The sequence below is a fragment of the Leptonotus elevatus genome, chromosome 12 (genome assembly GCF_054856555.1).
Source record: "Leptonotus elevatus isolate MCC_2025b chromosome 12, RoL_Lele_1.0, whole genome shotgun sequence".
Classification (NCBI taxonomy): Eukaryota; Metazoa; Chordata; class Actinopteri; order Syngnathiformes; family Syngnathidae; genus Leptonotus; species Leptonotus elevatus.
The window spans coordinates 6,423,528-6,451,238 of record NC_141250.1 but is presented as its reverse complement, the minus strand read 5'-3'; the positions used below and the strand labels follow the sequence as shown (position 1 = coordinate 6,451,238).

The window sequence follows — 27,711 nt, the reverse complement described above, 5'->3', positions numbered from 1 at the left end:
CCGCGTGCTCGTCAAACGTCAAGCAGGGACAGTCACGTGATGGAGCTGGCTTGCAGCTGATTGGACGAGGTGCGCGGAGGGCGTGCCGACAGCGACGGCGTGCGTTTGCCAGTGTGACACAATTACAACAACTTTGAGCCGATGGTTGGGGAAGTTTACGATATTATCAAATTACACCCAGTCGTAAAAAAGCCAACGTTGCATCCACACCATGCACACATTGGCGCCGGGAATCACGCTGTTAAAATGAGGCGGGTGGAGGCTAACTTGAAGGGCTCGTTTCCTTGAGGATTTGGAAAGAAAAATACGCTACGCCCCGCGCGAGTTGCTGCGAACAAGGTGTGCAACTCTTTCGTTGCTCGTCTCATTAGCCGGGCTCGACCCCCGTTGCTGTTTCAACTTGTCCACCATGAAATCGTGCGGAGTGTCGCTCGTCGCTGTCGCCGCCGCCTCCTCTTCGGCTGCTGCGCGGAGTCTGAGCGCCGCTGCTAATGACGAGGAGAAAATGGCGTCGGCAAAAGCGAGTGAAACCGAAGAGGACTTTCCGACGCTTACGACGCAAGAGAAAGATAGCTTGCTCGGAATTGACAGGTTAGAAAAGTGTGGTGTTAACCTATTTTTTTGTTGGGGAAAATATCCGCTTCGTTTCTTCCATATGTGCTTTATGCAGTTTGTAACAACACAACACGAATGCTCCTCTCAAGTAATACGGAACCGCCTGTGTTGTGTCCTCTACTTGCAGTTCACTGTTTGGATTTCATAGGCTTCAAGAAGATGGCGCCAGAACGAAGGCCTTACTGTTAAAGGTATGCCACCACAGTGAAACATCGCAGTCGCCTCTTTCCATTATTTCCTCTCGTTACTAGTGCACATCCCCTCCCGAGATAAAGTGGCAGCGACCTCTCAACGCTACTCGTTGCTAATACGGCTAATGTTGTTAGCAGCGACGTGCAGAGACGTGAATTTACCCAACTTTGACTTACTAAGTCACCATTTAGATTACACTATGCATGTTTTCTTGATTGTATGCGGTCTCACACAACTATAACACAACGCAATTACTATTAAAGGCCACATACGTTTGTTGACGCCACATTATAATAGTGTCACAGTTCCAAGCTAGCAAACGAACGCAATTTGAAATCTCCACGTTTAAGTTTAATTCTACATGGCATCCAAAGCGATAGAATGTTTATTTCACAACATTTATTTCAATAAAGGCAAGAGAAAAACAAGTTGGCAAACGTGAAATCCATAGCGTACATTTCGCTTGTTTTTAATTAGAAGTCAATCAGCGCTCGCTACTTGGCTACAAAGTACGGAGAGAGTGTGATGAAAAGCCTTTGAATGTAAATGTCCGTGGAAATTGCAAAATAAATTTTAAAAAGCTACGCGGCCAATTGACAGTTGTCAGCTCATACAATAACGCTCGTTTAGGTTTGTGCGTCAGCTTACTAATGCTAGCGTGTAGCTGTAGCCGTTCCCGTTGTGTAGCGTATTTTTGCCTCCCTATCAAACACGCTTAGCTGATATCTGAACAGAAACGTATAGCCAATGCAAATTTCAACGTGTTACCAACAAATAACGGTCGTACGATTGGAAGCAAGATGGTGGAGATGGGATAAACACACTTTAGCTTACGTTCCAGGCTAATTAGCCGTGCTAGCTGGGCTAATCACGTTAGCTAAAAAAAAAAAAAAAACATGTTCGTTACGTTTATAACAAGCATTATAGATGGACGCATGATTCAGCGGTACGCAATTTGAACAGCGTGGGTCAGTTTTGTGTACTGTACCCTAAACCACAGTGTAGATGTAGGCAGGGCTGCCTTTGCTCAATGTAAGTTTTCAACATGTGGTTTGTGGGCTTCTCGTTGGAGAGTGAACTGTGATATTGTGTGTTGAGACTAGGGGTGCGCGGTATTGAGGGTATATTCAATATCAGGTATGAATTTGCCCGAAGGTGGAGATATGGACCCAACCGAGGCAATTCGTGTTGATTACGTCTTTCAGATTTTGGTGTACGATTATTGTCTGAGGAAAAAAAACGAGGTTTTACGTTTTTTATGGTTATTTTTGTAGACCTAAAAAAAAAAATCGCTGCGGCCTGGAGCCCCGGGATGGCGTGGCGAGCGGTGTGCAGATGGTTCCTTGGTTGACTTTTAACTTTTTGATTGGCAAGCGTTATCCAAAAATAAAACCCCGAGAGTGTCAGCCGATTTCGAGTATGTTCACTCATCTTTCAAGACAGCCAGAATATTGTGCGTTATGACTATGTAAAAAAAAAAAAAAAATATATATATGAGTGTGAATCCAACCATCCATTTTCTGAACCGCTTATTCCTCACAAGGGTCATGGGATGACTGTGAATATTTATGCTTCTTTTTGGCAAAATGTTGTTATAAACAATTCAATGCACTTTTGTTTGCAATGGCGCTACAGTGTATGTAGCAGTTAATTTATGTTATAGACCCAGATAAAAATCCGCGGTAGTGAATCTGCTGTATTTCCTAAAACCGCCATGTTATCATGTCATTAATTGCTTTGATGCACAGTGATCTCATCTAAAAGTGATACAACACTGCCATCTGCTAGCCATAGTTGGTGTTTTTTTCTTCGCTAATAAGATAGCCATAGTTGTTTTTTTTGGGGGGGGGGGGGTTCTTAAACTCATAATCTGCCTGGGACTTTTCTCCAAATTTATGTCACTGGTGAGCTATTACAGGGCTCTTTTGCATTGGTAGCTCTGGTACTACCAACTTTTTCAGTTTTTTATATTTGGTTTCACCTTTTTTGGGAAGGGTAGTACAGCATGACTATATTTGCTGATATACAGTTGTCTCAATTTGCTTAGCGTAGTTTCAGATGACGTAAAGATTGACAGCAACTCAAGATATATCTGCATAAATATTTTACTGTAACAAGAACTGTCTGCAACAAAACACGTCAACTATTTTATATGACTTGGAGAAGACATTGGAAAAAATACTTTTATTTAAATATTATTTTATTCAACGCAGAGGGGCCAAATATATATATATATATAATTTTTCAAGTATTAACATTGTGTAGGAAACACTGAGGATAGGCGCTTAGTGGATTAGGTATTGTAAACAGAAGTGACTAGATGGATTATTGATTGTAATTAAGTAAAGCAACAAAGTTATTTCACATCCATCATTAATTAGGGCTGGGTATCTATTCAGATTTCCAAAATCGATTAGATTCAAAAGGGCCCGATTCGATTTACGATTCACATTGATTTTCAATTCAGTGAAGGATTTCATGCAGTACCAATTTTACTTTTATTTGGAAGACATTCTCAGAAGTACCAATGTTGCAAATAGTAGAAACTTCTTTCTCTTACTTGGAGCATTAGTAAGAATATGAATTTTTACATTTATAATTGAATCCAATGCAGTTACATTAATCATGTATATTTTATTGAACATGACCTGATCAAAACAATAAATAATAATTGAAATCAATTACAACTACAGCACAATGTAAACAAAGTGCAAAAAACACTCTGGCAAATCACGACATTCACATTCCTCTGACGGTTTTTATGCTAAGCTTCCAGTGGTTAATAAATAAATAAAAACAAATTGACATAAGAGACACAGTCATAATGCATAATTATGCATTCGCATTTTGGGTTTTTATGTCCAATTTCTTACCTTACTTCTTTTGGAGGGGTGTTTGTGTTCATTCTTTCGCTTTTTCTTTCATTTAATGTACAGTTTAATTACTGCCACATGCACGCACTCCGTTTAATAAGGTGGAGGCAATGCACCAAAAACACCTGCCAACCGCGATAAGAAAGAAGAAGTCATGCATTACCACCAGTGGCCTTCTTCATAGCCATAGGTATCTATGCTAAAGAAGGAGGCGCTAATGAACCAAAAGTATTTGACAACCATCAAATGGAAGGAGAAGAAGTATTTCGTAGTCTTGTGTAAGTTATAGTGTTGTATGACTTATTTACTATTTAGAGCAGCAAAATGCACAGTAAACGATCAGGGTTCTACTTTTGGCTCCAATGTGACGCAGAATTTTAGTTAAGGTAAGCCATTTAAAACTACTGCAAAAAGAAAAGCTTTTCCATAGTGCATCTGTCTAAACGGTGTGTGTTTGCATGTGTGTATTTTTCGAGGGAGAACCGCGATGCGATCCGCTTTCATTAAAACGCAGCCCATTTTTAAAGTTATATAGCAATCTTTTTAAGCACTGTGCTCCTTTTAGGGTACTCTGAATAACAGAAGGGCACATTTGAACAATGCTCACACGAGATTTTGAACAAGTTCGTGCTCGCCTCAAGCATATTAATTTACCAGAAAAAGCTGTATTAAAAGTAACAGTACATGGTTTTATGAATCAATATTGGGCTATGAAAAGCAATATTGATTCGATATCAAAATATATCGATATTTTAAACCTAGCCCTCCATCATTCTTCTTAATGTATGCCAGCTTTCATAGATTGATAGAAAGCCCACATTATTTCAATATTTGCAATTATTAACGTATAATGCATTGATTGACTTATTTTTTGTTTGAGTTTGAAATGTCTCTGACTCAATTTGAATGCTCTTTTTGGCTTGAATGCAGGTGATGTCAATGTGTATGCTCCTGTTAGTGGATAGTTGCTAACTGTAGACTTGTGCCGTATCATACAATGACAGACTAATTAACTAACTTTAGTGCCATCTAGTGGTGAACTAATAATTAATTCAATTAAAAAACCCACTATTGATTTAAAGTCACACTGTGTAATAAGTGACCATTAGATAGATGTCGCTATAGCAAAGAATGTACCCAAATGCATGCATTTTGAAGTATGCACACTATGGTGGCTCAGAGAGACCCCACTCCCCAAAGCCTGCCTACAATTCTTATTTTGTGTTAGCATACGAGCATCTCGGTGAGCGATGGTGACTTAACAGCCGGTGTGAAGCCCGGCGAGCGATGGCGAAAGACCAAGCGAGCCGGATTTAGCCGGAGCAGCTAACAAGAGCGGCAGTCGGGAGTTACCCCGGGATTACACCGCATGCGCTCCGTTCCGGCGGCGCAGCTGATTCGTTTCTATCAGCTTGTTCAAATTACACCGGCTGTATGTGCGCTGCGGATCGACTGCGGACTAGCTGCGTCGTGCTGGAGCCCGCCGCACAGATAGACTATTTTCTAATTTTGCCGGACGACGCATCCAATGGCATACTAGCACAGAACACATCGAGCGGGACAGGAAGACCGACGCAGTTTCAAAATAAAAATACATAGTAGAAGCTGTGGGCCTGCAGGTCATCGGCACTGACTCCCGTGATTCGGGCTCCCGTCTCTTGTCACCTTTTTTTTTTTTTTACAAGCTTCTCCCGCTAGCCGCTCTTGTTAGCCACTCCAGCCTCTGGCTCCGAGATTCTTGTTCGCTCACGCAAATTTAGGAATTGATGGTTAGCTTGGAAAGTGTGGTCTGTCTGAGCCACCGTAGTGCGCGTGCTTCGAAATACATGCACTTTGGCTGCATTCTATGTTCTAGTGATCATCCAGTGGGTTACCTACTACACACTGTCACCTAACACAAAATGAAACGCATATCAAGTGGCCCGAAACAGTCCAAAACAAAATATGTGGTTGTACAACTTTCAGAATTAAATTGATTTACAACAGTGTAACCAGAGCTTTAGCGACAAAAGTTCGTCACCGTTTAATTCAACTGTGGTGTCTGTCTCAACACTGAGTGGCACCCACGTAATGACGTACATGATATGAACACATCACCCAAACACATTTTTTAACATAGCCAACAGGGTGGCATGGATCAGTGGTAGAGTGGTCGTCTCCCATCCGTGAGGTTGTGGGTTCGATCATCACCACTGGTCACCATGTCGAAGTGTACTTGAGCAAGACACTGAACCCCGATTTGCTCCCAGTGGGCCTGGCAGCAGTCGACCACCGGTGTGTGAATGTGAGGCGTTGTAAAGCACTTTGGGCACCATATGGTGTAGATAAAGAGCCTATAGAGCAATATAAAAACCAGTCCAGCATTTACCATTTGATTTGAATGAAACCGGGTGTATTTGTTGATCGGGATGGCACAACACTAAATCTAGAATTTTGGATCAACTGGAGCATGGCTTTGGGAGCTACAGTTTGCCAAATTTTTACATTTTCACTTTCAACGAAAAGGGGCATGGCCGCCTTCTTTTGAACCTTTTATATCTCTGGACCTACTTCGTCAAGTGTCACAAAACAGGGATTGTCAGAAGAAGATTTCAACAAGGATTCTGCAATCGTTTAGAAGATTGATGCATATTTTAGTAATTTGACCTTTTACCTATAATCTGGCCTTGAATTTGACCTTATGGATGACCCTATGTGACCCGAAAATTTTTCATGAAATGTAATCTTTCACATGTTCTCTAAAACATATATGTTTCAAAGATATAATTTTTTTTGTTTCGAAGCAATAAGGAATCAAAGTATCCATACCGTCAGACTTGCAATAAATACCGGTATTCAATTTTCAACAAATATTAAAAAGAATATTTAACTTTCAATGGATGGACTGTTCAACGAATATCTGAGAGTGTGAGTACTTTGACTCATTATTACTTTTCCGAAACTTTGTCATTGGTAAACCAGATTCATGTGGAATTACTGCCACCAACAGGTATTGTCCTTTCCACGCTAATGCAACCAATTTGACCGTATGTTGGCTTGATTGATGATATGATGTCTGCTGCCCCGGGGCACCATATAATAGTGGGTGTCTGAAGCACTTTTGTAATTAAAATTGTGCTCATATCTCAATAATTTTTTTCCCCCAAGTTTCAGCTTCTATCTTGAAAAATATAAAGTAAAATGTAAGCCAAGGCACTTTTATCTTAAACCGCGCCTGTATTATGGTAAAATAGTGGCAAGATGTTGCACAGTTTTCTGACATGTAAAATCAAAATTTGCATTGAGTCATGATTATGACTGCTACCGGTAATCTCATTTATTTTACACCTTGTGTCATTAATCATAATTAGATCCACTAACATTAATGTTGCTTTTTCTCCTATCCAGGCTGTTAGCTGCTACAACGCCCTCATCCTGAAAGCAGAAGGGAAAGTAGATCCTGACATTTTCTGTCAACTTGGCCATTTCCACCTTCTGCTGGAGGACTATCCAAAAGGTTTGTGTAATGTTTTCAAATAGTCATCTTATTTTGGTCAGCCTGCTTTTATTTCTATTTACATTTCTGAATTTGTCTTCATATCCCTATTCTCAGCATTATCTGCATACCAGCGGTACTTCAGTTCACAGCCGGACTACTGGAAGGTGAGTTTAGAGTACAACTTAATAGCTCAAGTCAATGTGCGAGTTTTTTCCTGAAGGCCATTTTATTTCAACTACATAGCTGCGTCTAAATACTGTTAAGATTCTACCAAGGTGAGAAAGGTTTCCTTTGTGGCTAATTCGGTATCACCGGCTTCCATGAGTATGACCAATTTGGTCGCGCAAGCTCTCTAAATTCTGTATGGAGCGAGTAAAAAGAAAGAAAGAAAAAAAGAGTTGCATCACTGTGGGGGGTGGGGGCAAGGGGCATTGGGATGGGTTCAGTCTTTGCAGCTCTGAAATCCTCCATTTGGTTAGTCTAGACTAGCCCAGTATCAGTTAAAGGGTTTGATAATTAACCATGCTGCAGATTGGAAACATTTTGTTTGTATTTTCCCCCAGAATGCTGCTTTTTTATACGGGCTCGGCTTGGTCTACTTCCATTACAACGCATTTCAGTGGTAAGTACTAACTACTTTTTTCTTTTTCTCTATGAACGTGTGAGCTAACCTTGGAACAAGTGGATTTTCGCCAAATCAATCTTGCTATATTAATGTATCTGGTCAGGCCAACCAGTGAAATAACAGGCGATTGTCCACCTTGACTGAATACGGAAAAAAAAGCTTGTTGTGAATGGGCATCTGGGTTAGCCTTGCTAGTTTCAACTCGTTCAATTGCTGCTAGCCTTAAAAGATTAATACTAGGCAATTCACCCCTAATATATATATATATATATATATATATATATATATTTATTAGGGGTGAATTGCCTAGTACCTGGCTATTCGATTCGTATCACGATTCGATACCGATTAATCCCGATACAAATCTATAAATTGGTTATTGCGATTTTTATTAAAATTCAAATTCAGAAAATACTAATCAGTAAACTTGTACATGTACACTGTAAGATTTGTATACAAATGTATTTATTTATCTAAAAATTCAGGTTGCAGTCTGTTTAATGTTTGAACAGCACTGAAATAAAATATTAAGGCTTAATGTTCCATTAATATAACATTCTTCCATGCTTAATGTGTAAATCCTAACCCTAAGTAAGGCAGTTTGTTTAATATTCCCATTAAAAAAATTATGTTTAAAAATCCCCATATTGAATCGATTCGAGAATTGCGCGCTGTAATATCGCGATATATTGCCGAATCGATTTTTCTAACACCCCTAATATATATATATATATATATATATATATATATATATATATATATATATATATATATATATATATATATATATATATATATATATATATATATATATATATATATATATATATATATATATATATATATATATATATATATATATATATATATATATATATATACATACACACACACACATACACACACATACACACACACACACACACACACACACCCTAATGGGGTATAAAGAGGCCTGTAGCTGGATTTATTACATTTCATCCCATTTTGAAATCAGAATAATCCTCACAAATTAAATTACAAGGATCCAAAGTACAGTGCTTTTCACTGAGCGGAGAGCTTCTTTTTACCGAGTTGACTGCCGTTATGACTTCAACTGAGCCATGAGCCCAGAATTGTAACCCGGCATTATATTTTCACAAATTTGCAAAATCGTGAGAGTGGAAAGACCTATAAATGTTGGTTGGGCTCAGTAAGAGTATCTGCACAGCACATCTAAAATACATCAGAGGGATTTGATATCTATAGTTTAGTTCCCCTTGAATGCATTGCTGGGTTATCAGCAGATACTCAAAATCAAGGGACTTGGACTCAAACTCACATAGAAAAACATGATCAGATCCTCCCTGCTTATCATACAGCGACACATGGCAGGAGTATTGAGTGATTTATTATGAATCTTCACAGTCCTTTCCCACCATGAATTTACCATTTACATGGACGCCATCCGAGCTCTCTTGCGGCTCTAATAATTCATCCGATGGTGGAATATTGGTGGAATGCTTGGCCCCTCCACCTCTCCTGCACCATTGTGTGTCCTTGAATAGGCTATGTAAAAGGGGCTGTTGTTGTATCTCACTGTTCTGTAAAAAATTAGTTGAGGCAACAGCATGTTATCACAGTAATTGATAGGACAGTAATGGCAGCAATGGCGACAACATTGCTATTTGCATGTTCAGTTTGTGTGAACGTGAGTGGGGAATATAATCACAGTTAAAGAGATAAGATGTCACATTTTGTAACCGTGAAATTCATGCCATACAATGACTGACCAATCTCAAAATGCCCTAGCTTAATGTATTAGCTTGCAACGTGACTGTAACCCTCGTTCCTCTTTTAGCTGCAGTCTTGTCTCATGCTTGGTGACACCAGTGAGCTTTCCCAGCATTCTCTTAGGGCTCTGCCAGCGTGGGAGTAGAGGGTGATAGCAGAGCATAGTGATGGAGGAGTAGGAGGGCTCATTGAAGGGGAGGTGGAGGGAATGGGAGCAATGAGTTCAAAATGTGTGTGTGCGTGTCTGTATATGTGAGCTGCCTGAGAGGGGTTTTGAGCTAACATGCAGTTGTTAATGTTAGAGCAACAAAAACCAGGGGGTTTATTTGGAAGCTCCAGTACATGTTTGTGCTTGTGTGTGTTGTTTTGTTATTGTAATGATAATAGATGAAACGCGTCTTGCTGGTGTGCTGCCTTTCACAATTGTAGCAGTTCTTATATGTATTGTTCTACATGAGCTATTTACATGCCGAAAATTATATTGATTACTTAGTGTCCTCACTTTATGACAGTTGCGTTCATAACCTGGCTATGTAACCTGAATATTAAGTTGGAACTATGGGTGTTCTATGCTGGGGTTTTTTGCTGCAGATTCCCATACTGAACAAATTGAATAGCTGCACACTCAAATCACATGAAAGCTCCACATAGCAACAAGTTTGTTTGATTTGCTGCACAGCACACCCGTGCAGTGTAAGGAAAGGGGGAGGGGATGCTACACTGCACATAGGCAGGTCTGTAGTTGGCTGCATCGGTAGTATATTTTTGTAATTATATCACAAAGGACATTTGCAGTGACAATATGGGTAATAATTGCTGAACAATATGTGATGGGTGGTTCTGAATAACAGCATTTGTATTGCACACAATATTTAAGACACCTTTTTTCCTCCAATTATTATATAAACAAATTGCAAATATTGCGCAGGTGTATAAGTGACACAGCTTGAAATGGGGTGGAAAAACTGACCAGGTAGTGTTTTCCCTGCAATGTTTAATTGTAACACTAATTACTAATTGTAATTGTAATACCCGTTTGTACTCTTGCAAATTGCATGAGTCAAGAAAGTAGGGCTGGTTGATACAGCCCAAAATTCATATCACGGTATAAACGGCATCCCTTCACAGTAACGGTATACATCACGATATAGAATTAAGTGGGTTTTTAATAATTTGCTTACTGGTTTATAGAAGCTAAATGGATTAAAAAAATAATAAATTTACTTTGGATAACAACATTTATTGTGCAAATCTCAAATCAAAATGAAAAGTCAGCACTGTGGTGCAAAATAGTGGAAACAAAAAATATAGCTGATATTTTAAATGAAAACAGTACAACTGGCTTAGAGCAAGTATTCACTTGAGGATCAAAAATGCATGCACAAGTGACCATTGTAAACAGCACAAGCCTAGGTTTTATATAACACAGAGACGGAAACAGTTGCAAATAGTGATGGAAAATGCAGCTTCATGAACCACTTGTGATTATTTTTTTACTCTTATTTGTTAAGCTGAGCGCGAGCCGTGCGCAAGTCCGTGACGCAGATATGATGACATCATCAACATGCGGCATATAATGACATCGTCAACATGCGCTACCGCGGTAAGACGGTAGAGTCAAAATCTCTACCTTAGGCAAAATTTACAACTTATTTAGAGTATACCATTTATATAGCCCAGCCCTAAAAGAAATTCCATTATTACCTCCTGTGTGATTGATCCTCATGCTATAGCAGCAAAAAAAACTTCACAGATGATTTGGTAGCAGCCAGCTCGTGGCGTCATGTTTTGCTTATCGTAGGCAAATGTGTTGTTAGGAAAAATGTTTTCCTTGCGATGGTTTAGGCAGTGGTTATTGTGCCGTGACCGGCAACAACCTGCGAGCATTATTTTGCTATGAATGTCTCTGTTTGGCCAATCAGAGAAGCAAGAAATTCTTGGCCTGCTGTTTCATACTGTGATTGTTTGTAGACATTTACAAGCGGTTATGAATAACACAAATTTGCCCGTTTAGCACCCCGAAGTAACATCTAGGTGACGAGTTGCTGGTAACTAATATTTGGGTTTTAAAAGGGTTATTGCCTGCATGTAAAAAAGTTTGATTAGTGTATTGAATTGACATTTATGTACCGTGATTAAATCAATAGCAAAATTGTTTTTATTCACTGTGTTCAGTGTACTTGGTACAGGAAGATAAAACGCCTAATCGCTGTGTGAAAGTCCACAGCGTTTAATAGGGCTGGGTTTAAAATAACGATATATCGATATCGAATCGATATTGCTTTTCATAGCCCAATATTGATTCATAAAACCATATATAGATACTTTTAATAGGACGTTTTCCGGTAAATTAATGTGCCCGAGGCAAGCACATAATCGTTCAAAACCCTGTGTGAGCATTGTTCAAATGTGCCCTTCTGTTATTCAGAGTACCCCAAAAGGACCCTAGTGCTTACAAAGAAAGAAAACATCGCATCGCGGGTCTCCCTCTCGAAAAATACACACATGCAAACACACACTGTTAAGACAGATCCACTATGGAAAAGCTTTTCTTTTTGCAGTAGTTTTAAATGGCTTACCATAACTAAAATTCTGCGTCATATTGAAGCCAAAAGTAGAATCCTGATCGTTTACTGTACATTTTGCTGCTCTAAATAGTAAATAAGTCATACTACACTATAACTTACACAAGATTACGGACTACTTCTTCTACTTCAATTTGATGGTCGTCAAATACTTTTGGTTCATTAGCTTCTTTAGCATAGCAGATGCTTTTGGTGCATTACCTCCACCTTATTAAGCGGAGTGCGTGCATGTGACAGTAATTAAACTGTACATTAAATGAAAGAAAAAGCGAAAGACTGAACACAAATACCACTCAAAAGAAGTAAGATAAGAAATTGGACATAAAAACCCAAAATGTGAATGCATAATTATGCACTATGACTGTCTCTTATGTCAATTTGTTTTTATTTATTTATTAACCACTGGAAGTTTAGCATAAAAACCGTCACAGGAATGTGAATGTCGTGATTTGCCAGTATTTTTTCCACTTAACTTACATAGCGCTGTAGTTGTAATTGATTTCAATTATTATTTATTGTTTTGATCAGGTCATGTTCAATAAAATATTCATGATTAATGTAACTGCATTGGATTTAATTATACATGTAAATATTCATATTTTTACTAATTCTCCAAGTAAAAGAAAGAAGTTTCGACTGTTTGCAACATTGGTACATCTGAGAATGTCTTTCAAATAGAAGTAAAATTGGCACTGCATGAAATCCTTAACCAAATTGAAAACCAATGTGAATCGTAGATCGAATTGAATCGGGCCCTTCTGAATCGAATCGAATCGATTTTGGAAATCTGAATAGATACCCATCCCTAGCGTGCAAAGTGGATGACAGCTTGTTGATCAATCTCAATCAGTTTATCATAGCATTGTTATAAGCCCTCTCACCTCAGGGATTTGGACCTTAAATCCAGTCACTTATTAAGACAGACAATGCTGACATCATGAGATCTTAATCCCTGTGTTCAAAATAATTATGCACATATTGTATTTGTTCATTTTCCTAAATGCCCAATGTGATTTACACTGAATACATTTGTTAATCAACATTAACATGTTTTTTTTTGTTTAATCAACATTACAATACAATGTTCCAAATAAATCATAACTGTAAAACAAAAAAAGGGTAATTCAGAGAGAAATCTGCAGTTCTCATGTCATTACATCAAGATCATGAAAAAAATCAATTTAAATAAAAAAATATTTGCTGATCAAATTTTATGTTAAGGTTTAGATTTTGGGGGCGGCACGGTGGCTGACTGGTTAGCACGTCCGCCTCCCAGTGCAAAGGACGTGAGATCGAGTCCGGGCTTCGGCCTTCCTGGGTGGAGTTCGCATGTACTCCCCGTGCTTGCGTGGGTTTTCTCCGGGTACTCCGGTTTCCTCCCACATTCCAAAGACATGCATGGCAGGTTAATTGAACACTCCAAATTGTCCATAGGTGTGATTGTGAGTGTGGATGGTTGTTCGTCTCTGTGTGCCCTGCGATTGGCTGGTAACCAGTTCAGGATGTACCCCGCCTACTGCCCGAAGCCAGCTGGGATAGGCTCCAGTGCCCCCCATGACCCTTGTGAGAACAAGCTTAAGAAAATGGATGGTTTAGCTTTTGGATAGCTTCTGCTTTTATCAAATTTAAAATGGCTGTGTTTAATCTTTAATGCCATCTAGTGGTGAACTAATAATTAATTCAATTTAAAAATCCACTATTGATTTCAATAATATCAGCGTACATTTAAAAAATATATAATTGTAGGTCTTGTAATCACTAATTATATTGCAGAGCTAAAGGCGGAGCCTTACCTTACAAGGGGCTGCCATGTTTCACCGCCATCTTCCTGCTTCAGATGCCCAAAGGACAACTTTGCGAACGTAGTTGGCCCTGGTGGTGCTTGCAACGGTGTGTCAGACCCAATGGGTAGACTGTCGCTTACCTTCCACAGCTGGGGCCTGCAGGTGGTCGTCGTTGAGTCCCATGATTCGGTCTCCCGTCGCTTTTCACCTTCCGCTTTCCTCTTGCAAGGTCTTAGTAGTTTTTTTTTTTTTTTTTTTTTAAATAGCTTCTCCCGCTAGCTGCTCTTGTCAGCTGCTGGTGAGGATCAATCAGTTTTTTGGACATAGAGCTTTTCAGGAGGCTCGCAGGCTGGCTGCATTTGAAAGCCACTTCCGCTGGAAATGCCTTTTTTCTTTCTGTACATGAATCCTGACGGTTAGGAGTGCCATCTAAATTATGGGAATACTTGACGCCATATAGACCGGGAAACAAATAAAAAATTAACAGTCCCATGTTACAGCACTTGTTCCGTCAGCGTTTTTACGTGAATTGCTCAGCTGGTCAAGATGGTGCGTAGCTGTGCAAGAATATGTCATTATTTTTTTGATTGAATTAATCGGGTTAAACTCTTTTGTCAGGGAATCAGATACCATTGATATTTGCACTGTTGTTTATACACACTCCCTAATTAATGAAGGACAATGAATTTTCAGTGGTGTGTTGCTTTAACATCAAGGTTGTGTGAGAATATGGTCATGCAACATGTTTACCAGTTCATAATCAACATGCATAATCTTTTGCAGGGCAATCAAGACATTTCAGGAGGTGCTCTACATTGACCCAAGTTTCTCCCGATCTAAAGAGATTCACCTGCGCCTGGGCCTCATGTTTAAAGTCAACACAGACCATGAGTCCAGCTTAAAGGTACAGCCACTCTAAAGTGCATTGTGAAATTTGTCACTTTTTTACTTGCGACTGCTACCTCTGGCCTAAAGCGTAACTGCAGCCTCTGTGTCAAGCTTGTGCATGGTGCGCGACTGCACTTGCGAGTGTGCGCTTGAATAAAGGTAGTTTTTTCATTATTTTTTTTTAGTTTGGGCTAAGGGTTGAACTCTGCTCGTAGCCAGCTTCTTTTTGTTTTTTTTCAGTTTCCATCCCAATTGTGTCGTACGCTTGCTAACACAACACTATATGTCCACTATAATCTTTGACATTAACATTTTGAGCTCCACAATGCACCTTTAAATGTATACATATTTTTTGCTGTCCTTGCCTCAAACAACCTGCAACAGTTTTGAGAATTGTTGCTCGAGAAATAGGTTTTGTTTTTTGATGGTTTATACAGTCTTCACTCTTCATGTCTGGTTATATGATAAAAACATGGACGCCTGGTGTGCATTCCCAGAGGCCTTTGTCCAACCTCATCACACCTCCCAGATTAACAAAGACTGTTTGATCACCTGTCCCATCTATCAGAGGGAAGCACCACTGTGACCTTTTTCTGACAACTGAGTAGCGAGACGTCCAGACAGTCACTGAGAGCAGTCGAGAGGGATCCCTTAGGGACTACCTGCTATCTGATCTCAGGCCTCATATTCTCCTCTGGACTTTTTACAAAGAAAAATCACCAGTCATTCAAGATGACAGACGGCCGTGTATATGTGCGTAGAACTTGCAGTAAAAGTCACTAGTTGAACCACCATTAGACTTTGCATTGAGTCTGGATCAGCAAGTTCACTATTTGAGTGCAACAAATACTGTCATTGTCATCTTGGATTTAGATTGTTTAAGTGCAGCTGCTGCAGGTTTGATGTAGGGTTGTCGCAATACCAACATTTTGATTTTGATAATATACCTGTGTATAGTACATTGAGAACGCAACTTCTCAACTTCTACCACCGCAAAAACTTTTGAGTAAATCACAATGGAATGATTGCTGACAGCTAAACAACTTTAAATTATTTTTACTGGTAATAATTCATAAAATATGAAGGATATTAATTAGAATATGATAAAATATATTTGTTTGAACATTTTTAAACTCATTAGTGTTAACACATTTAACATGATAACACTACTGAATACTGAACCCTATATCCATCTAATACTGTACAAAAGTATTGGGCCATCATTTATTGTAATGTTGTTGTGATCATATTTCCCACAAGTCATCAATTCTATAAATGTTAACCGGTACATTGAGATTGTGTAAAAGGTGGTGTTATAATGTTACATATTTGTGTGTGGTGGTTTTGACACAGTTCCCCCACAGAACTAAGGACTGGTAGCCAATTGCTTAGTTGTGTGTTTTGGCGTGCTGGGTATCCGTATTACTTCCTTGTTAATATACTCAGAGCCACTATAGTTTCAGGACAAATATTCAAGTGTCCGGTGCCCCAATTTCAGGTATTGACTGGGAAATATCTGGTGTTCCCATTTTTGTATCTAATCTTGTATTTGCCGAAGTAATTCCGCTGGTTAATTCTCATGCTTGTCGTTGTGTTGCGGCGTATGTGACATCTCCACGTTGACAGACTGTCACTCGCGCCCATTAGTTTCTATTGAGTGATACGCCATATTGCTTCCTTCGGATCTAAATCAGTCAGCTAGACACTGATATTTATTTATTGTTATTTCTGTAAACGTAAAGTATATATAACCTGGCCCGTCAAACAGGCTTCCGGTTTGTATACAGCGGGAGAATACTTAAATTGCATGTACAGCACCTTGTCTTTCGTGTCTCACCTGTCAGCAAACGCGCGTCGTCAGTGACTAATTCACGGACTTTTCAGTCAGTATTGACTCTGCTGAGTTGCGAAAATGACTCAAATTCTGCAAAAAATGTCATGTTGAATTGGGAGAGACGGAGGAGCCAAGACGCCTTTCAACTTAGAGACGTCATAGCTTCGGTCCTTGCAGGCAAGTTTGGCTGCGAACACTGGCTATCTTGGCGTCATGACAAATACTTTCCGGGAACAATTATAAACTTGCTTTAATACAACCAGTGTACCAAAAAAATTGTTTGTGTGATGCAGTTTTTCTCGATAAACCATATATAGTTTTCCTTCTGAACACCACAGGTACACTTTCAGTAAAGTATTCTTCGATGCAACTCATACGCCACCAAGGTATTAGTTGGCTCCACGATAAAATAATTTTGTCTGCTAGTCAAGACTCATGACCGCATCAGGAGTGGGCTTGCCGGGGAAGAAGCAAACGACCATAAATTAAGCACATTCTCTTTACATGAAAAATACATGTCTAAACACAAGTAATCCCAGTCTATTAAATGACTACAGTAGTTAAGCGTGGATAGCAGTACATTGGGGACCTTATAATACTGTATTTGAGGACAGAGGAAAAAAATAGACGGTCACGGAGTGTGTGTCCGCTCGGCGCGCTCTGTCTGTCAGACATGGAGGCTAAAAAAAGCAGGGTTCCAATGTGTCCTGGAAAACCTGGAAAATTATTGACCTATTTTCCAGTCATGGAAAACACAAGGAAAATGTCAGTGCTTCACTAGCCATGAGCCTCGCCGCACATCACTGGTGAGCAGTCTGAGCCCTTTAATCATTAGATTTCATATCCAGCACACAATGTATGCCCAGCTCAAGTGAACCAGTATGAAATGGGAGCTGTAAAATGCAGCTTCTTCATGTTTGCTTTAGTCCACACCGGAAAATTACAGGAGGCACACTTGCACTTAATATTACTATTGCTTTGTCTGCAAAACCTTGCCTTTACCTCTAAGAACCTAATCAATATATTAACACAGGGAGATGATGCATAACATTGTCTGTGCAAACACCTTGGCTGCACATTATCGAGCCATGCAAGTTTTCACGTGCTGCATGTCCTTGTTCAGCTCTGGATGCAGCACTCTCTTGAATGCTGGCTCTTTGCCAAAATCACACACTTTCACATCAAACATGCACACACATACACGCACGCTCACAGTGCGACTGATCCACTTACCCAGCCTAGCACATAGGATACGAGTACATTGAATGGAAACGAGACAATAGGAAAAAACTATTTTTTTTTTAAATAGACAAATCCTACAGTTTGTCACTGATCCTGCAGGATCAAATTCAATGGTGCCAAGTGACTGCAATCTGAGGACACATTTAAAACCACACTGGATTATGTGTAAATGTTGCATGATGACCTACCTGTACTGTACTGACTCAATTAGAGATTGCCAAATTAGCCAGTAAGAGGTGAGATACGTGTGTGCCCTATACAGCAGAACCTCCAAAGTTATCGCGTGAAACTATTTCAGTATTTTGAAAATTAAACAAGTGAAATTGGAACACATCACGAGATCTCATTTCAGCCAGCATCAAATAATGCATGCATGTTTGGATTTTTGTTGAGTTTTAACATAGTTTTCTAGGTGGTGGTAAGAGAAGAAATTCAAGGATAACTAACCTGGTGCATCTGAAGCCGAAAGGTCATGTCCATTTGCGAGTGTTTCAGTGTTATGATGTGTTGATGGCCTCTTCCTTCTGCTAAGCTATGTTTACTTCTTTATTTGGTAGGGTTCTTATTCCTGTTCTTGTACACATTTTCATATTTGTGCCCACTCTCAGGATAACAATGTTGACCAACTGTTTGTGAACAGAGACATTTGATTTGGATCTTTTATGACTGGTCTTGTATTTGAGTCCATCTGTTTGTGCTGTTTGAGTTGTTTGACAACATTAAACGTAGAGTTAAGATGTACGCTGCTACGTCAGCTTCTCATGCTCACTAACTGCTGTCTGGTTAATCATTCTACATCAAATTTATATAGCGTTTTTCTGTCCACTCAAAGACCCTTTACACTACATAAAAAGCAAATTATAATAAAATAATAGTAAGATGGGGAGTGGAGTGTATAGGAGCCAGTGTCAGAGTCAGAGATCTCTGCCATAGGACAGCCAAGCCCAAGGAGTTGTGCGAATGTGCAAGGCAGTGCCACAACCTAAGCCGCAAAGAAGCTGACTTTGGGTGGCGGATAAAAGCTAAGTTTTGGTTTCCGGATATTTTACAGGGCCTTACTCAAAGCTTTGTGTTTTGTTAGTGTGAATGTATGTGTGTTGTGTTTAATGAGTTAATATTTGTATTAGCGGTTGTGACAGTAAATGTAAATAGTGAGGTGCATCGGTTATTGTTTGGGAAAAAATGGTGTTGAAAGAGTAATTTATTTTTGACTGTGAAAAAATGGTGTTGAAAGAGTAATTTATTTTTTACTCTAAAAAATGTAGGTACTGGTGTAGCTGATTTGCGGTATTATTGTGTCATCTCTTTCTCTCTGCACCGACCACTGCAGCCGTCTGCTGAATAGTAATCACTGACACCAGAGTAGACGAGAAGAGGAGGAGGGAGGCAAAGGAAAGTAAGACAGCAGTGAGCAAAAGAGAGAGTGGGAGAGAGAAAGGCAAAAGATATGAGGAGGGAGGTGGAATGTCAAGCTAACAGTCAGTGCCGCATTATCAGCCAAAGTGTGAAGGGGGAGGAAGGTGAGGACGGGAGGGAGCTGCAGGAGAATGCGTGAGGGCTTCCAGGAGGCGGCTGACGAGCCACCGTAACATAGGTAAAATTTCTGTGCATGTCTGATTGTGGCAAGTGATATTCTGAGTCTCTTATGAGGCAATTTAAAGCTGGTGTGTGCATGCATCTGTGTGCATGTGCAAGGCGCTGCCGGCCCTCATGCATACTGGTTGATGTTGATTGTCTATCTGGCCGTCACTGGCTCCTGAAACATTGTAGGGCCATATTGTGAATACATTGCTTCGTATTTTAATATCAGCGATTCATAGTGTAAATTAGAATCTTGTGTGTCGACATCAAGCCAGCACAAGCTATGCTCATGATTTCTCCAACTGACCCAGGTTGAGCACGATATTTGCATTGTCTCTTTATCCCAGCGATGGGCAGCCTACGGCATGTGGGCCATGTATTGCCCCCTAGAGCAATTGATGCACACCGCCATGCAATTCAAAAACCGATTAATGCTGTGAGCAACGATGAACAGGCCCGTGTACCCCCACACCCAAGTTGGCTGGGTGGATTTTTTCATGACTAATTATCAAAGTTTGGCACAATTCTACACCCACACACTATGGGCAAAATTCTAAAACTCAACCATCGCTCTAGTATCCTTAGTTCAATTGTGTTTACTGCGGGATGAACACCCAAGAAGGGGAGTTTAAGTACAACCACTTGAACCAAAATGGCTGACTTTCTTTTATGCATGTGGTCCCAGGTAGGTGCCTAACAAATTTCATCTGTGACGGAGAGCATTTTGATTTAACTCTCTGTCACTACTTAGTAGGTGGTCATGTCCAGGACCCTAAAATAGATAGTTTCAATACAATGCATGCACCCACCACATTTTAGTATGTTAAAGCTAAAGCAATATTAATAATTAAAAAAAGAAGATGATGATTTGAGCGATCGTGAAAAAAAAAATCTATTATTTGTTCGATATCATTTGTTTGTTTGACCATGTTTTTTATACATTTTGTATGGCCCCTTAAAGAGGAAGTGGAGTAAAAAATACATCAGATTTTAGTAGCCGTTTCTCAATATCAAGAATATAGGGATACATCGAAATGAAATTTTTGGGCCGAAACCGAAAATGAGAAATGCTACACTGAAAACCGAAATGCCCCCCAAAAATGATGCCATATTTTTATTATCATTGCATTATAATTAATTAAAATTATAATATTATTATAAAATATTTAGGCCTATTTAACACGTCATTTTAACAAAGCACTATATATATATATATATTTATTTATTTATTTATATTTATGGCGGTGCAATTGCACTTAATAGTCAATGTCACAGTGCTTCGCACCGGCGAGCACGGATGCGTGCGGTGCGGATGACACATTTGTAGGCTATTTGGAACGGGAGACGAATCATGAACAAAGATTACGTTCTTGTGATGCAACGAGCCGGGTCTTGGTAAGCCCGGTCTCTGGCGTATTTGCGTAATTCATAGCAGTTTTATCATGTGACTAGCTTTCAACCAATTTGTACTACTATGTTGATGTTTCAAAATGTGTTTGTACAACATACATTGGTTAAAAACCATACTTAAGTCCTTGTGATTTTGTGAGACGTCATCAGTGGTGGCCCAAGTACTGTTCCAATCGGAAGTATGCATAAGCCAAGACCACGCAGATTTCCCAAATGCCATTCTTTTCTGCTAGCTTAAACCAAGGATCCATCGGTTGTTGCTTGGTGAAGGCTTGGCTGGGAAAATATCCCAAAATACATTTCGTACTTCAATGAACGAATGGCAGCGGAGAAGCATCACTTCCGGCAGAATAGGCACAGCATGTGCATTGCTGCCCCCCACCAGCATCACGTTTGGAAGTATTCCTCCCCTTTTATGAGCGTAAATAAGAAATATTTAACATGTAAAGTACAACTTTATTAAATCTAGTCCTTTTTTTACACAACTTAGTTTAACTGCAATTTACAATATTATATATAGATATATTAATATATATATTAAACATAATTTACTATACATTCAAAAATAATTTTTTTATAGATATACCACAATTTCAGGAGAATCAGATCAAAACCTGCAACTCACATTGGTGTCTTTTCAGAACTTTTTCCCCCAATATAATCCTAAATTGGATAAATCCCATGTGTAATTTCAAATGATATTTCTTTAATATATTACTCATAATGATATAACATCTAGTCATGTGCTACACAGTTACGGCAATGTGTCAGAAACAGGAAGCTCACAGTAAGAATAACATCCGGGTATTCTGTCTGTTTGCTCGACCCTTATGGCTTTTTACCTACTTGCAATTGGAATAGTACTTTGGCTGCGACTGGTGACGTTTCAAGACATCACAAAGACGTAAGTACGGACAAGAATGCATATTGAGAAATGGCCAGAGTGGCCGTTTATTTTGGCCATCCTAAAGAACACCTGAGCAATAATCATACTGTCTAATCAGCATCTTGGTATGCCACACCTGTGAGGTGGGACGAATTGTCTTGACAAAGATATCACCAGAGATTTAGACATTTTTGCGAACAATGTTTGAAGGAAATGGTTTTTTGTTGATGTAGAAAAAGTTGTACATCTTTGAGTCCGGCTCACTAAAAATGAGAGCAAAAACAAAAGTGTCTCATTTATATTTTTGCTCAGTGTATTACTGTAAAGAACATTTTTGACATGACTTCCCCTTTAAATGTCTGCCTACTCTATTTGGATTACCCACGGCTGTGTATATACGTTTGTGTTATTAAACACTGACATTTTTGCCGCAGAAACAGAAAATAACGTTAAAATGTCGCAATCAATGTACAGTATTCAAGGGAGGCCCGTTAAGCGCATGGGATGGTGCAGCATATGTTGTTCCTGACCTGTACTACTAAAACCAAGATTCCTTGCGAATAGAACTAAGTGAATGAGAAGAAGAATAGAGCATGCACACCGGGCCAACCAATGCCCCGATCAATTGAGGTATTCCAAATATGTTTATACAGTATGAACAAGAATTCTGAAATATTTTTCTGCGCATTCAAATGGCCTTTTAGATCCAGAATATTGCCAATATTCGGATTTTAAAAGGGTTAATGCATGCATGTAAACATACTCAATGAAGATGAGATCCACTTGTAAAGGGACTAGCAAGTGTACAATATAATCAGGGGTGCACATAAATAATATAGCGTGGTCCTCATATGAGAACCAGAGGTAATTGTTTGGTGCTCATTTTTTGTAGTTTGGTGCTCTTTTTTTTCTCCCACCGACCTCACGGAGAATTGTAAAGACGTACAGCCCATCTGGGAAAAGTAAGGCCCATGGGCCACATTTGGCCTGTCCATAGCCTCTGCAGCCTCTATGAACTCAAACTAAGACATCAAGTATGTGCTGCTTTTTTTTATGTGCATGTGTGTCAAGCAGTGCAAGCGAACAAGATCAAGCAGCAACTTGGCTTCAGTGCTGCCAACTTAGATATTGGCTCTGTATTCAGTGACTTAAAGCATTCTAGCAAAAACATTTTTTATTTTATTTTTATGAATAGCGCCAATGCCAACTGTAGTCTTCATGTTAGGAACATTCTTATTTCCAGCACAACAGAGGGAAAAGCGGAATTTGCCCTGGTAATGATTCATTAGTCCTAAGAAAAGCTAATAGTGTTTTTTGTTCCCTCATGTCAGCACATTTTATAAACATAGAAGAAGAAAAAAGGACACTAGGAAAAAACTGTTTTTGTGTAGATTGGTGACTGAATGTTATATTTATAGATGTCATTTTGATGTGAGTGATCACACTTTTTTTTCACCAGTTTTTAATTCAAACTATACCAGGGCCACATAAGTGACAATACTATACTAATACTTCTTTATAAAAAGAAGACATTACATTCATAGTTTGTGCATTTGAGTTGGCATGTTGGTATGGACCTTGGCAAATGTTTGAGTTTAGCCACATGGCAGCTTTAGCTGTTTTAGCACAGTTCTCTGAGCAGCAGTCCGGTGCCTGAGACCAATTATACAGGTCAAAAGTTTAAATGTATAATTTTAAAGGGAAAATATGTTGATTGTAAATTTCATGGTGACAACAAATCTCAAAAAAGTTCAGACCGGTAGTAATAAGAGGCTGGAAAACTCAAATGCACTCATAAAAAAAAACAGCTGGAAGACCAGTTACCACTTATGAGGTCCATTGGCAACTTGATTGGAGTACAAAAAGAGTTTCTCGGAGTGGCGGTGTCTCTCAGGAGCGAAGATGGGTAGAGAATCACCAATTCCTCCAATGTTGCGCAGAAAGATAGTGGAGAAATATCAGAAAGATGTTTACCAGCGAAAAATTGCAAAGGGGTTGAAGTAATCATCATCTACAGTGCATAACATCATCCAAAGATTCAGAGAATCTGGAACAATCTCTGTGTGTGTAAGGGTCAAGGCCGAATAATCATACTGGATGCCCATGATCTTCGGGCCCTTAAACGGCACTGCACCTCAAACAGGAATGCTTACTGTAAGGTAAATCACAGAAAGGGCTCAGCAATACTTCCAGAAAACATTGTGGGTGAACACAATCCACCGTGCCAGCCGCCGTTGCCAGATTAAACTCAGTACAAAGAAGAAGCCATTTCTAAAGCAGACCAAGAAGCGCAGGCTTTTCTCTAAGCCAGGGGTCATTTCAAATGGACTGTAGCAAAATGGAAACTTGTTTTGTGGTCAGACGAATCACGATTCGAAGTTCTTTGTGGAATCATATATCATACTGACTAAAGAGGACAAGGACAACCCAAGTTGTTATCAGCACTCAGTTTATAAGCCTGCATGAGTGCGTGTGGCATGGGCAGCTTCCACATCTGGAAAAGCATCGTCAATACAGAAAGGTATATTTAGATTATAGAACAACATATGCTCCCATCCAGACATCATCACTTTCAGATAAGATCTTGCATTTCTCAACACGATAATGCCAGACCAGTTACAACATCATGGCTGCCTAGGAAAAGGATCCGTCCGGGTATTAAAATGGCCAGCCTGCAGTCCACTTCTTTCACTTCTAGAGCACATTTGGCGCATCGTAAAGGGGAAGGTGCAACTAAGAAAGCCCAAGATAGTTGAACAGTTAGAGAGACGCGTGTTAAACAAGAATGGGACAGCATTCCTATTTATATACTTGAGAAACTTGTCTCCTTGATCCCCAGATGTTTGCAGACTGTTGTAAGAAGAAGAGGGGATGCCTCACAGTGGTGAAAATGGCCTTGTCCCAACTTTTTTGAGATGTGTTGACACCATGGAATTAAAAATCCACAGTTTTCCCTTAAAATTATACATTTTCTCAGTTTAAACTTTTGACCTGTTCTCTATGTTCTATTCTGAATAAAGTATTAAAATTAGGCACTTCCACATAATTGCATTCCGTTTTTATTCACAATTTGTATAGTGTCCCAATTTTGGGAGAATTGGGTTTGTAGATGACCGTCCCGTCAGTATCGTCCCCGCATTCATCGGCTCAGCTGTTGAGTCAAGCAAGCAACCGTTTTCACGAGAGCAGACAGTCAAGCTGGCCGTTTTTTCATTCGCACATTCGCAACTTAAAAATAAAAGCTTCATAATAATAGTGTACATGGTCATTGATGACTTTATTAAGTAGTCTTTTATTCTGAAATTACCCCGAAGAAACAATCTGGGAAAACCTTCTACAAAATGTTGGATGGTGTTTGTGGCACTTTTGGTGCATTCAACTAGTGACATTTGTAATGTCAGTAATATTGGACCTGAAAGAGGCGTAGGACATAGGTTCTGCATCATTGTGGTTGGTGCCCCAACTATCTGGGCTAAGAAAAAATCAAATAAAAAATTCTAAATGAGCAATCCATAGATTCAAGTGTGTGTTTCAAGCTGTATTTCAGTATTGCATCATAGTTGCTCAGGGCACAGGTAACTACCAATCATGGCTCACCAATTTTCTAAATCGCAGCCGTGATTCGTCGTTATCTGAGCCCCAGTTGACAGCTAGTGCCAAAATGGCCACCCCCTAAAAAAAAAAAACGGGTGGATTTTGCTGCTCAACTTATTTTCTATGCAATATTAATCAGAATGCCGTGTTTAGACAAGTGAGGGCACATAACACAAATTGGAAAAAAATGGGCTTGACTGAGTTGGAAGGTGGTGAAAGGTGAAAACGGAAATGTAACTAATCTAACATAGATTGATTTACCAGTAAGTGCATTCCAATGTTTGTAGTGCCACACACGCACTGTTAATTTACTGTACTGCTGGTTACCCGAGCTTCATGGTGCCAAAAGGTGGTATGATTAATTTCAAATTCACTACTTTGATGCTCTTTAAATGTTTTAACATGGAAACGTAAAAGGGTGCTGACTGCAGTGTATAATTCCACCCTTGCAGGTATTGTAAAACTGCAGTTGTAACTTGGTACCCTAACAAGAGATTGACATAAATTTAAATGTTCTACCCCCCTCCCCCTTTCTGCAGCATTTTCAGCTGGCTTTGATCGACTCAAACCTCTGCACTTTGTCCAAGGCTGAAAGTAAGTTGCTGACCACTCACTTATTTTTATTGCAAATTTGCTATGAAAAATCAAAGTGTCTCCTACCTAAATGACATGTCAAAAACGTGAGGAAGTAAGGAGATTATTCCCTTCTCTGCGGCCGTTCCCTCCCTAAAAATTAGGTTGCCTAGGAGACAAGCAGAAGAAGAGAACTGCAAGATCTCAAATGCACACTGCACATGCTGACTGCCTTTTCACATCACATACATACACCCTACTGTCCCGCTCCACTCCTCCCATCTGTCTTACATGCTGGATGCAATTTGTACCCACTGCGAGGTCTACGGGGTGAACATGTAATATTGATTTTGTACAAGAAAATACTAATTTGATTGTATGCTTCTGTGTCTTCCTCCCACAGTTCAGTTCCACATTGCTCATTTGTATGAAAGCCAGGTAAGCGACACACCCTCTTTTTTCTTTTTTTTTGAATCTCTGAATAATATATTCTACTGATGTCACTAGCTGATATGGTGTTTTAATTGAACATATTTGGTGTCTTAAATGTTTTTAAATAGTTCTACATTCTCTAATTAGGGCTTTCCTGTGTCACCAATTTAAGGGGGGGGGGGGATATGTAGTCACGTTAAATAAAAGGCAAGTGTAATACAATTACTCAAACTATCCCCACATATAAATACCATATACCAACATGAAAAATATTATATATTGTGTATATATAGAAAAACATTTCTCAGTGCTCCTTGAGTTGGCTGTTTTCTTATTTGTAGCTTTTGCGTTAGTGGATGTTGTACTCTGATTCAGAAAATTGCATTTGGAATTAAGACAAACATTATTAGTAGGGCCCGACCGATATTCATTTTATTTTTAGACCTATGCTGATACTGATTTTGGGCAGAAAAAAATACAAATGACTTACTAACCTGTTGATTATTAAAAAAAATATATATATATAATGAATATATAAACTTTTGCAATTTAGATTTACTCTACTTTGAATGACAAGTCCATAGTATGACTTTATCAATTACACAAGGTTATTGTATAGATTTATGTGTCAATAATAAAATGAATCTTACTTGTTTACAACTGATGTACTGTATATGGTTAGAGTACATTATAATTGGCCTGGAAAAATAGCAGTCACGCTTATTTGATTGAGATTGAAATCAAGGTATAAAACAATTTGTGATTTCAAAACTTAGTATTCATTCAACTACTAAAGCTGCTCAACTACTTAAAAGTGTCATCGTAGCGTCATGCCATTTGTCCCTGCACTTTGAAGAGTTGTTTTTGTCAAGTACAAATGATATTGTAAATACTATGTGAAATTCAAGCCTCTTGCATTTTTATTACTCATTTTCATTCTAAGCATTAACCTTTTCTTATATATATATTTTTATCTTGTGTGATTTTCACAAGTCTTGAGAATTACTGGGCTAACCTGGGACATTGAGGATTGTATTTCGTGCCATGTGATATGGAAATGTGTGTTAAGACCAAAAAAATCATTTTTGAAAAGAAAAAAATCCTTTGAGAAAAGAAATTCTCTGAATACTTTACTCGAAAGGACAATGATAAAAGTGAAATACGAATAGAATATACTAAAATAATAGCAACTGAAAAAAATACTAAGGACAAATACAGATTGTTCCTGTGCGTTTTGGCCTCTTGCGGGCAGTGTGGTGCCGTGCATCCATGGTGGACACACTTAAAGTGAGTACAGAAGAAAGTTATGATTGAATTATGTTAAAATAACTTGTTTTCCACAGATT

General features: G+C 39.1%; 1 protein-coding gene across 3 annotated transcripts in view; it reads left to right on the top strand.

The window, feature by feature from the left end:
• The first annotated feature begins 94 nt into the window (after positions 1-94).
• Positions 95-27,711, top strand: part of kdm6a (lysine (K)-specific demethylase 6A) — a 51,402-nt gene continuing 23,785 nt past the window's right edge. For 2 of the 3 annotated variants that reach the window (XM_086090573.1, XM_086090572.1), the window contains exons 1-8: positions 95-591; positions 743-806; positions 7,068-7,176; positions 7,273-7,322; positions 7,722-7,780; positions 14,709-14,829; positions 25,900-25,954; positions 26,337-26,371. In XM_086090573.1, the coding sequence (XP_085946699.1) occupies positions 410-591; positions 743-806; positions 7,068-7,176; positions 7,273-7,322; positions 7,722-7,780; positions 14,709-14,829; positions 25,900-25,954; positions 26,337-26,371 (675 nt within the window). In that variant the 5' untranslated portion in view covers positions 95-409. Of the gene's footprint in view, positions 592-742; positions 807-7,067; positions 7,177-7,272; positions 7,323-7,721; positions 7,781-14,708; positions 14,830-19,331; positions 19,484-25,899; positions 25,955-26,336; positions 26,372-27,711 lie in introns of those variants that run through there. The other variant, XM_086090574.1, reaches the window with a different exon arrangement.